This window comes from Hemicordylus capensis, chromosome 2 (assembly GCF_027244095.1).
Source record: "Hemicordylus capensis ecotype Gifberg chromosome 2, rHemCap1.1.pri, whole genome shotgun sequence".
NCBI classification, from domain to species: Eukaryota; Metazoa; Chordata; class Lepidosauria; order Squamata; family Cordylidae; genus Hemicordylus; species Hemicordylus capensis.
Window position 1 is genome coordinate 75,512,879 of NC_069658.1, and position 12,144 is coordinate 75,525,022.

At 40.9% G+C, this 12,144-nt stretch overlaps 1 protein-coding gene across 1 annotated transcript in view; it reads right to left on the reverse strand.

Moving 5' to 3' along the window:
- The window catches only part of MCC (MCC regulator of WNT signaling pathway), a 340,580-nt gene that overhangs the window by 298,031 nt on the left and 30,405 nt on the right, over nucleotides 1-12,144 (reverse strand). Inside the window, exon 2 of the mRNA XM_053295136.1 lies at nucleotides 876-1,123. Coding sequence (XP_053151111.1) covers nucleotides 876-1,123 — 248 coding nt within the window. The remainder of the gene's footprint in view (nucleotides 1-875; nucleotides 1,124-12,144) is intronic.

The following is a 12,144-nucleotide window of genomic DNA, read 5'->3' on the forward strand; positions in this document are numbered from 1 at the left end:
CTGGTTCTAGAGAGGGAGAAAAATTTCTATTTACCCTCTTCACTCCATGCATAATTTTCTACACTTCGATCATGTCTCCCCTTAGTCGCCTCCTTTCCAAGGAAAAGAGCCCCAGATGCTGTAGCCTAGCCTCATAAGGAAGATGCTTCAAGCCCCTGGTCATTTTGGTTGCCCTCTTCTGCACCTTTTCCAGTTCTACAATATCCTTCTTAAGATACAGTGACCAAAGCTGTACACAATACTCCAGATGTGGCCGCATCATAGATTTGATTCCACTGGCAGCAGCTTTGGAGCCTTGCTTCTTTACAATTTGTTTTATAATTTGCTATATAATCATTGAAGGAGTGATGAAAAATCAACCTCTTAATACTCACGATTAGAAAGGCTGGTGTGAGTCAAAGTATAACTCGGGTCCTGTTCACATCATTTGCAGTGATGTGGCTGAAATCATCACAACTATGCAGGGAACTGCTTCACACTGTTTATCATGTGGAGCTATATTTAACGTGGAGCATCATCCAGATGGTGATTGCTTGCATAACCCTGGGAACAGGCTGCAATCAGATATCTCAAGTACATACCTTTAAGATGCAAATTCATATGAAATTTGCTGTGCCTTATGTCTTGCCTCTAATCTAGTATTTGCCATTAGCTGTCCAACTGATGGATGGGGCAGCACTACTGGCATGGTATGCCAAGCCTAATTTAACAACCACCTTTTTGAATTAGATGTCAAAATGGCCAGGTGGGCACTGACAGATCCTATCCTTCATCCTCTCAAGGAAACTATTGTGGATACTACTATGCCTTACAAGTAGCCATATCTGCATAACTTTTTATTTTGGACAACAAAGGCATAATGAAAACATACCTACCCAAACTGTTTTCGCTGCTTGTTGGCCAGGAAGCTATTCTATCCCTTAATGTTTTCTTTTTGCACGAGTCATCGGATTTCACAGAAAGTTCCACTTCTTCTTTTCTGATTTCTCGCACAAGTTGCATGCGACATCGTGTGAAATCCTGGAAGGAAATCTTCCCATTTTCATCTGCACCAAGCTGATGCATTATTTCAGCCACAGACTCTTCCATGTTCAGTTGGCGACACACCATGAGCAAGTCATTCCTAAAGATTTTTTGTTTATAGTGGGCAGAAGAGAAGACCAAGACAGAATTAGTTTAACTCATAAACAAATACTAACTCTGTACAAGATGAATACTCAAAGATTCCAGACAAGCAATTCATTTTTTTCCTTCTTTTCATTTCAGCAAAGGTTAACAGTATTCAGTTGCAGGAGTGATGCCTAAATAAGAGACAAAGCTTACACATTCCAGTGGTTTCTTGGCAGAACCACATACAATAAACGCTCAAGAGGCTGCATGACCAAACTTTATTTTTACCAGCAAAATTCTGATGAATGAAGAAACAATAGTACCTCACTGAATGTGCAAAGGGAGAAAAAGGCAGATGACAGGAAGCAAAATAAAATAAATGGGCTTTAGTATATCTTTGAAGGCCTCACAGAAATTGAGATTGGGAAACCTCACCTCACACAATTGGCTTTGAGCCTGTGAGCCATTTAACTGCAACCTCATTTTAAAATGTAAGCTAATTCGTGATGAACTATGAAGGTTTGTCAAGGGAATTAATACTTTGAATTCAGGGATGTACACTGTATATTAGAGTTACAAGACACAGCAGGCACAATGGAGCCAAGTTAAGCACTTTCAAGGCCATTGATTTCAAGCACGCACTTAAATCTCTCCCATGGAAATTAATACGTCTTGAAACTGTTTTATTTGTCTAGATTGTACCCAAATTTATTTTTTAACAATATATCTGTGCCATATAGGTGTTCCTAAAAACACTGACCTAGAAACAGAAGTTAATAAAGCTTTCTACTTCCAATGAAAAAAGTCAGTGCGTGGGCAATCAAAAGAAACTCAGAAGTTCCTGCATGGACACCAGAGACAAATTACCTGTTTTCCATTTAATACTTGCTCTTTGGTGCATACTTTCCTCTTCTGTGTTTATTACTCTCCCCTGCACAATGTTCTCTCATATCTTTGTGATCTGGACCCACTACTGTGTATCATTAATTTTTAAAATTATGACTTATTTTACAAGTTACCCTTTAGTGCTTTTCTGTATACCCCATATGGGTGAGAACAACGTATGAATATTATTCCACAAAAATTTGCAATGCTAGTTAGTAAATTAATAACATTCCGGAAAGGCCTTGTGAACAAATTAGTTCATTCTTCTTATAGCATAGTATTCAGTTTGTAAACGGCACACAGCCATATATAATTAAAGTTATAATACCATTATATTCTATAGAAAAAGGTGGGGGTTAGAGATCAGTTTGGTTGGAAGTTATGACTCTGAGGACACAATGCTCAAACCAGCTGACGTACCAGCAGGAGCAGCCAGTGAGGGCAGCACCAGGGGAACCTGCAAGCTGCGGCGCTCTGCCCGCAATCCCACGTGGGGCGGCGGCGCTCCACCTGGCATCCAGCAGGGCGGCAGCGGGGCCCTGCTCTCTGCACATGCTACGTCGCAGCCTTGCTAGACTGCGGGTGGAGCGCTGCAGCTTGCAGGTGCTGCTTACACGATTGTAAGCACCTTCTTATTACCTCCTTAACGGTTTCCTCTCGCCCGCCCTCACCGGCTGCTCCTTTGTACCAGATATCTTCATTCTGATTTTTAAGAAGGCAGCTAAATGAACTGTGTCCCTACCATCAGTCACACATGTGAATCAGGCCCTAACAATCCCTTCCATATAAATAGGGCACTTAGTGGAAACACTGTGAGTGAGCCAGACTACCCAGAGATATAGCCTGTAGCCCCTTCTATAGTCAAAGCTGAGACACACTCTCTTTAGCACATACACACATGAAAGAATGCAGGCATGCAAGAGTTTCCCATACAAAACCAGCTTCAGAATGGAGCAGGGCAGGGATTCCAGTAGTACCAAGAACTATAATTTACAAATTTGTCACCAGGCAATCTCCTGGTTTCAGGGAACCCTTGGTAAACTGCCTTCCACAGACTCCTTCCTAACAGAGTGAGAATTACTCTGCCGCCACCACACAAAAGCTATGTTTGGTTGAAAGTTATGACTCACAGAGGTAGTCTCAAGGATAAGCAGTGGGCTCTAGTAAAAGCCATGGATGCTCAGCAACCACCAGAGATCAACCACCTAGTATCAATTGTTTCCATCAAGAAGCCTCAAGTGAGCAAATCATTTGGGCATTGGGACCCTTATCAAAATTAACTTGCTAACAACTGCAAGTTCTTTTGAATTGGATTCTAAGTGCTCAACATAGTTCTAGGATTAAAATGTAAAATAAGGATCAATTTATGAAAACAGTGCATACTTCAAAGTGTTTTCCTAGGTCAAGATTGGATATGCAAAACCCCCCAACCCCTCCCCCCCCAAAAAAACCCCCACTACCCTGAATCTGACTTTGGGCTCATGTTCTCTCTTCCTTGTTCCTCCCACTGTGAAAGAGGTGAATGACCGAAGAAGGGATTATCTTCTCTCTTGGGTTTAATCTTGCAAGATCAGGGGGATCCTGGCTTCAGCTAAGTACTGAAATTAGTAGCACCCTGCAACAACAGCCAAGAAGAGAGCACATTAGCCCCTTTCCAAACTGTAGCCTGATACAATCCCAGAAGAGTGACTGATTAACCATTTGACTTGCCATGACTTTCATTTAAGACTCTAGATTGAATATTTCCTAGTACATTAATATACCAGAGTCAAAAAGGAAATCTTCAAGATAACCACACTAAAATCAAATAAATATTGTGGGAAATCTAATTGTCAATACTGATATGCATTTCAGCTAAATGCTGTCAATTTCATTAGCTTGTTGCTGTAATGGCTAGAAGGGAAGCCACAATGATTTAACCCTAGAGCAAGGCTTATCAAAATTCAAGGTACCATGGCACCTATTAAGTGTAACCATGGTGCCTAGACTAGGATATTCAGAGGCAGAGTGGTTTAATAAAATATTTGTTCCAGGCAGCAAATTCACCCTCACCCTCTCACAAAGACCAGTAATTTTGTTAAGTGTCTGTTGTCTGGCTTCTAAATGTTTGGGCTGGTTACTAGATTCAAATAAAATTTGTCAAGGCCTGCCCAAAAGCACAGAATCTCTTCCTGCTTTGGATATAAACTGGATGTGTCATGTAAAAGCTTCCAATTCATCACAAACTTGCACAGAATAGAGGCAACCAGTATTATCTGTGAAACCTGCCCATCAGTGTTCCCTCCAAGACATGAACGTGCTCACAAGTTTTTGTATGTATACACAGTTAATTTTAGATCCTGCTCAGGTTGAATCAGGAAGGCCTCATGCTGAATGCACGTGCACACATACTGACTTGATGCTGCCACTCAGAACAGTGTGCCGCACACAGATGGCAAAAATTAGAGAGAACACTGCTGCCCATCAGTATGGCTTTTAATCTCAGTTCTGTCAATTAATTATATGCAAAAGTTAACCTGCTAATAAACCTCTAGGCAATCAATTGATAGGCAGGGCAATACTATGATCCAACTATCAGAGGACTTGAACTGAAAGAAAAGTGAGCAGGAAAACAATTTTTTTGCATTGCCTGTACTATAAATATATATTTTTAAAGACCTCAAAGATACTGCACAGATGGTTCAAGGTATGCCAGTAACATCAGGTTAGGGGGAAACCTGTTTGACAAGAACTTCTGCAAAGGAGTGGCTCACTACTTTTGCTAGGGCCCAACGATGCCAACAGAAATACATGAAAAAGAAGTCCTTGCAAGTCACAGCCTTTATAGAGATGGTGGAAGCCAGAGAACAAACAGATCTGAAACTGGGGTCATGTCTGTCCTGCTCTATTTATTTGCATTTTCACTTATAGCCAACAGCTAACTACAAAGACAGGCACAGGCTACAACTTCAGCCATCCAGCTGTTGAACTATAACTCCCATCATCCCCAGCTACAGTGCCCAGTATTCAGGGATGTGACTAACCCAGTCACAAAGGCAATGTCTGGGGATTCTGGGAGTTGTAGTCCAACAACATCTGGGGGCCCAAGTTTAAGGAACCCTGACTTAGACAGTATATTCAAGTGAGCCAGAATTTTGTCACTTCAGCTGTAATGGTTTTTTTAAAGGAATAATTACTTTATAAACCCTGTCTTTGGGCTGAATCTCAGCAAATAAAAAAAGCTTATGGAACCTTTAAAATCCACCCCAATATTATTAAATATCGAGGTCATGCACACAATCAAAGACTGTGTTCTACCCAGGTTTTCCTCCTGCCTTGCTTCCACACAATCACTTCTACCCAGGTTTTCCTCTTGCCTTGTTTCCATACAACCAAAAACTGGGAGCACACACAGGATAGAACACAGTTTTTGATTGTGTGAATGACCTCATCCTATGACAGAATGGATAAACTTAGCTAGACACACTCTACCCTTGCCTAGGGCTAAAAGCATGGGAAATTCTTTGACCACCTATATATTCCTATTGTATGCCCTAAAGTGTAATATTTTACCAGCATACAGGCACTCTGCATTTCAGAAGCCACTGGTCACTGTATATCATTCATCTTTTAAAACTTCAGTATTGTGTAGTGGAATGTATTAATAGATTTCCTACATATCTGGTTCACTCAATGCCCATTAACCTTGCTGATTTAGTGACACAGAAACTGCTCATGAATCAAATAGCTACTTTGTGAAGCAGGAGGGAAGGAAATCAAATCTAATTTACCTAATCCAGAAAATTAGCTCTTGTTTTAAATCAACTTTTATAAAAGTACCCAACTAAAAATCCCAAACTTACAAGAGAGTTAGTTAAATCAACACAATGTACCTACCAATAAGAAAAACAAAAAAGACAAATATGAAATCTGAAAATGCACAATTTCCCCCACCAAGTGGGAATCCCCAACGAGAGAACAAAGAATGTGAAACAAGGCAAAGATTCTACTGCAGTGTGTTCAACCAGCAGCTGGTGTTCTGGAAAAAATCTCAATGCAAATAGGAGTTTAATGCAACATGTTTATTCCTAACACTATTAATTGATCAAAGAGATACTGACAAATTAAAATAGTTTCAATTCCTCTGTTATGGAAACATTTGAAGGTTCTTATGAGGACTGACAGATTAGATGTAACTGTTTTCTGAATCAGCCATATTTGGGAGTGATATCATAAACCAGCATGGGCGATCTGGTTTGAACTTACTTCGATTTCAGCTCTCCTTATAGGTATCTAGTCTTATAGTCTTACTACATACATGTATGATGGTCACACATTATTATCCACACACGGAAATTCATGTAGTTTTACACAGTGACTTACATGTAAAACGTTAATGTATTTAGCCCAACACCACCTTCTTACAAGATAAAGTAGAAAAACAGTAAGGATTTTCAGTGTTTCCTTTCATCTTGGAGACAGTTCACACATGGTGGTAGTGTTAGTGGCACAACATGTCACCTACAATTTCTGTTATGGCAGTGGGACTTCTAGTAGCTTTTGTGGACATCATGGCAATTGCATGGAGGCTGAGTAATATAGTGACTCCATGCAAGTGAATACTGGCCATGAGCGAGACAGAAGCACCACAAGTTCTCAAGACAATCAACGGGTGGGCCACCATCAGCCTTTACTATGTCACCAGAATTTAGCATTTCTCTAGGTCTGTCTGAAGAAAGAAAAATCATGTAGCTCCTTAAAGGCATAACATTGGATACTGAGATGGCACACACAAGCATAAAGGCACTTTTGCTCATATGAGGAGCCTTCACAGCTTTGTCTTCATCTGCAGTCATCTATTTATATTTCACACTATTTCTGAGAATCCAGCCCCCACCCCCACACAACTCCTAAGATCAGTTTTATGGGGGAGGGATGTTGGGGCATACAATGGGAAGGAAGGAGCAGGAAAACCCTGACCCGTTTGCAAAACACTACTCATACTTCTCTGAATCCAAGCCACAGAATATGTATTGCTGAGTAAAATCCCAGTAATAAGAGCATAAAGGTAAAGTGTGCCGTCAAGTTGGTGTTGACTCCTGGCGACCACAGAGCTATGTGGTTTTCTTTAGCAGAATAAAGAGGGGTTTACCATTGCCATTTTTCATGCAGTATGAGATGATGCCTTTCAGCATCTTCCTATATTGCTGCTGCCCGATATACAGTAGGTGTCCCCCATAGTCTGGGAGACATACCAGCGGGGATTCCAACCGGCAACTTCTGGCTTGCTAGTCAAGTCATTTCCTCGCTGCACCATTAGGTGGCTTAATAAGAGCCTACTTCACCAGGTAACTAAGAAGGCTACTCATCGGGAATCAGCTCTATTCACACAAATTGCATACATTACTATGAAGTGTAATATCTATATATTAAACGATCTATTTAACACAGCACCGTACAGAAATCTATGTTTAAATATCTGTTTAGATAATTGTTTAGACATAAATAAAGAATTCAACAAAAACAATATGGAATTACCAAAATGCACTTAATCTGCTGCCATATTTGTGTCATATTTGGAACTTCTGGAGTCTACTTGCAGGACACACTAAAATAAGTTTGGCACAAACTCACCAATTTCAGCCGACAATAATAACTACTAAGAGCCAAAGCTTAATTCCAGGGGGTATCAATGGCTGCCTTCCTAATTACAATGGTTAACTTTCAACAATTTGATGCTCTAAAACACTTGCCATCTTTACTGAGATTATATAAATATGCTTGCATATTTTAAAAATGTTCTCAATAAAATTATCAGCAGGAACAATGTGTTTAATGTGCTCATTAAAGTGAACCACAATAATTAACACTCAAGTGTGAGAGAATAGTCACTAAGCAGGAGATATATTCAATACTTGTACTGCTAATTCTAGCAGCTTTAACATGAACACTCAGCAACAATGGTAACTTCTTGTTCTCACTTATTGTTGCACTCAGCAACAATAAGGTAAGTGCATGTGGAATTTTCCCCCAATGCCAGTTTCTCAGACTTGCTTGGATAACCTCATCAACACATCATCCTGGAATACTCAGGTCTATCTAATTTACTCTTCACCCCTTACTTACTGAAACATTAGAGAAGAATACAAGGTTTCCTTCCAATGCTTAATACTTTGAAACACTTATATCACTTTTCTTTGTCCTATTTTAGACTTAAGAAAGGATCCTCAAACAAAAATGTTTGAGCAATGTTTGGTATGATGCCCATAAGAAGGAAAAAGTTGTTCTAGTAAGAACTAATCAGCCTACTTTCCTTTCACTGTGCCTACAACTGGACTAAATTTGGTTCAAATCGATGTCCACAAGTTAGATCTCTTGCACCTCAAATGTTCATGTGTCCGCCATCTTGGATTGGGGTGGATGACATCATTACAAACTACACCATTGAGGTTTCCCTGTATGTCACTCGCTACAACTGTACCAAATTTGGTTCAAATCGGTTAGACAGTACTCAAGTTAGTGTACTTGCGGCTCCGATGTTCATGTGGCTGTCACCTTGAATTGGAGTGGATGACATCATCAAACATCATGCCATTGCAGCATCCCTATGTGTCCATACAGCTGTAGCAAATTTGGTTCAGTTAGACTGTCCACAAGTTAGTGCACTTGCACCTCAAAGGTTTACATGTCCACCATCTTGAATTGGGTTGGATGACATCGTCACAATCTACGCCAGGCCTGCACAACATACGACCCGCGAAACCTTTTTTCTTGGCCCCCGGGGCTATTTCCCCTTCCTCTCCCTGCTGCTTAACACTCCCCGCCCCAAATTCCAGCCACTGCACAGCCAAGGAGATGGCTGCGGGGGTGCGTGTGTCCTTCCCTCCCCTCCCCTCCCCCACGGCGGCGGCTGCACGCGGCGGCAGAAATCAGAGCGATGCTCAGGCCTGCTATTTGGCTTGGCATCGCTTCCCAAATGCGAGGCGCACCTGAGCAGTTAAATCTCTTAACTGAGTTGGCATGCCTCACAGTTGGGAAGCGACGCCAGGCCAAATAGCAGGCCCGAGCGTCGCTTTGATTTCTGCCGGAGTGCGCCACTGCTGCCATGGGGGGAGGGTAGGGAAGGACACACGCACCCATATCCTCAGCCACGCGGCGGCTTGAATTGGCAGGAAGCAGCGGCAAGACAAATGGCGGCAGTGATAAGGTAGGAGGTGGGGGCGGACAGTGGCCCCATAAGGGAGTCGAGCGGCAGCGGCAGCAGGCCCTGGAAGAGGGGGCGGGCAAAAATGGCAAGGATGGAGAAAGCCCAATGGGGAGAGAAAGTGTTGCCGAGGGACGGGGAAGGAAAGCTGTCAGTGGCGGGAGAAGGACGGGGACCTCCAGAACAATGGGGAACCGACTCACTCACACTCTCACTCTCTGTCTCTCTTTCTCGCTCTCGCTCTCCAAGACTGCTCCATTCATTCTCTTTCTCTCACCAAGACTCCTCCATTCATTCTCTCTCGCCAAGACTGCTCCATTCATTCTCTCTCTCTCTCCCTCTCTCACCAAGACTGCTCCATTCATTCTCTCTCTCTCTCTCTCACTCACGCCAAGACTGCCCCATTTTGGCAGAGGTGGAAAGGAACAAGAATGCATTTTATTGTTATGTATTTTGTACAGATTGCATTTATTTATTTAATTTGAATTTAAATTAATCTTGGCCTGCCAGAACTTCAAAAGTTAAATTTGATAAAATTCATTTTAATTAATTTCACTTTAATTTGATTTGATTAATTGATTGATATTAAGTGTTACTTTAATAATCAGCACCCTAAAAATTGACCTTGGCCCCCATGAGCCATGTCACAGTCAGTTTCTGCCCACCAGGTCATTTGAGTGTAATTCACTCAAATTCATCATTTGAGCGAATTCCAAATAAACTAAAGGTGCTTGTTGTAGGAAGCTGTAATCCAGAAGCTGGAATAGATCTGTCTGTTACACTCCCCTGGAAAGACCAAGTGCACAGTTTGGGAGTTCTCCTGGATCCAAACCTCCCTCTGATACCTTCGGTTGAGGAGGTGCCCAGGAATGCCTTTTATCAGCTTCGGCTAATATATCAGTTATGTCCTTTTCTGGAAGAAAAGTGACCTTAAAACAGTGATGCAATGTTAGCTTATTTGGAATTAGCTTCAGTTTGTTATCCTTCATTCAGCCCATTACATCTTGCAAACAGGCATTTAGGGAAATTATGTCATTTCATGACATGGAGTAGATTCGGATGTAATCGGTGTTCTGATAGCACCCTGCACCAAATCAAATTCCATTCAGGAAGTAGGGAGCTGATTTAGCGTTCTTAAAACCTTAGACTACATGAGCTTGAGAATGCAATGTGGGTAGAAAAGAACTGCTTTTTTGCTGCACACATTGCCAAATCATAGATATTCAAGTGTGGTAATGCTGGTAACCTCCAGGCTTGACTATTGCAATGTTCTGTATGCAATACAATATATAGGGCTGCCTTGGCACATAGTCCAGAAACTACAATTGTTGCAAAGGGACTACATTACTCCTATTTTAAAACCACTACACTGGCTGCTGATAGGTTTCTGGGAAAATACAAATAGCTGGTTATTACTATAAAGCCCTTAATGGCTTGGGCCCAGGTTACCTAAACAAATGGCTTCTTTGTCATGAACCCTGCCCCCAATTAAGAACAAAGGAGGAGGTTCATTCGCAGTTACCACTGGCTTGTCTGATGCTAACTCTGTGGCGAGCCTTTTCTATAGGTACTCCAGGGCTGTGGAACACACTCCCTAAGTTAGAGCTGCACCATATATGATGGTCTTTAGAAGAGCACTTGAAGATCCACTTGTTCAGTCAGGCTTTTAGTTGAATTTTGAATTTGATTGTAATTTTAACCATCTGTCTTTAATTGTTTTTATTGTTCATAGTTGGTCTAATCAATTGTGAACCAGCAGGAGACATTTGTTTTTGGAGGTATATGCACTAAATAATAAATAAATCCAAAATAAAATAGCTTGATGATCAAGTTGATGATCAAATAAATAAGGAACAGTGATTTCCCCAGATGCATCTTTTTAAAGTTGTGTGCATGGAATTGCTAAATTTAACTTTCCTCACCCCACCCGCACAGTATGCTACTGAAAAGCCTACTAAGCATTATTTCTGTTACATATATTCTACATTATTCTGTCAAGTAAAATCTGTGAAAAATATGATAGTACATGCTGTGAATCTGATGACACAGTAAAAAAGTAAAAATCAGAGCCAGTTAAATAATAAAGGAAACAATCCAGTGTTGTAAACTTGACCACAGGACCTTTTTTTTAAAAAAATGTCATTAGTCTACTATGTTATCATATATTAAAGTCATACAATTATTGGCTTCCACAGTTCAGCAAGTGATATCAGTGATTAGCGAGAGCTGGAAATATCTTCCCTAAGTGCTTCCCATCACTGATCTTTCAAAGAAGCATGAAAATATGTCACATTAGGGAAGGACTGGTCGGAAAACCTTTTGCTTTGCTTTTCCTCCTTCAAAAGTGCAAAGACAAAGAAAGCCAATGGATGAATACAGGATATGGGGGCTGGAGTAGATCTGAGGAAGGAGGAGGAGTGTGGATATAAATGCACAGGATGTGGAGGAGAGGGGAACAGAAAGTGAAACCAAGAGTGAACAGAACATATTCATGCAATCTTTTCCCAAGTGTATCCTCCAATGGGAACACCTATCATGACAGCAGGATGTAAAAGAGACCCCATTTGGAAATATTTTAATCAAGTTCCTGTACCTTTGGGTAAGAAAGGAATGCGTGTGAAAGGCAAACAGTGCAACAATGTAATGGAAGGCCTGGTTGCCTGAATGAAACAGCATTATAAGAAGTGTGTACCTATTGTAGTGTGTACATACCTTCTAAAATGACACCTACATCTATCTCTATATATGTATTAAGGTTATATTAGACAAAAAAGTACTTTTATAGAAAATGATAAAATAGAATAATCCTGAAAGGACTTAAATTGCTTCACAGAAGGACTCATTTTAATCGTGTTTGATCAACCCTGATCTAGATTCATCACAAAACATCAAACAGGCTTCCAAAGTATTTCCTGTTTAAAGCAAGCTACAAATATGTTTCCTCACAACATGCCTCCTCGAGGTTT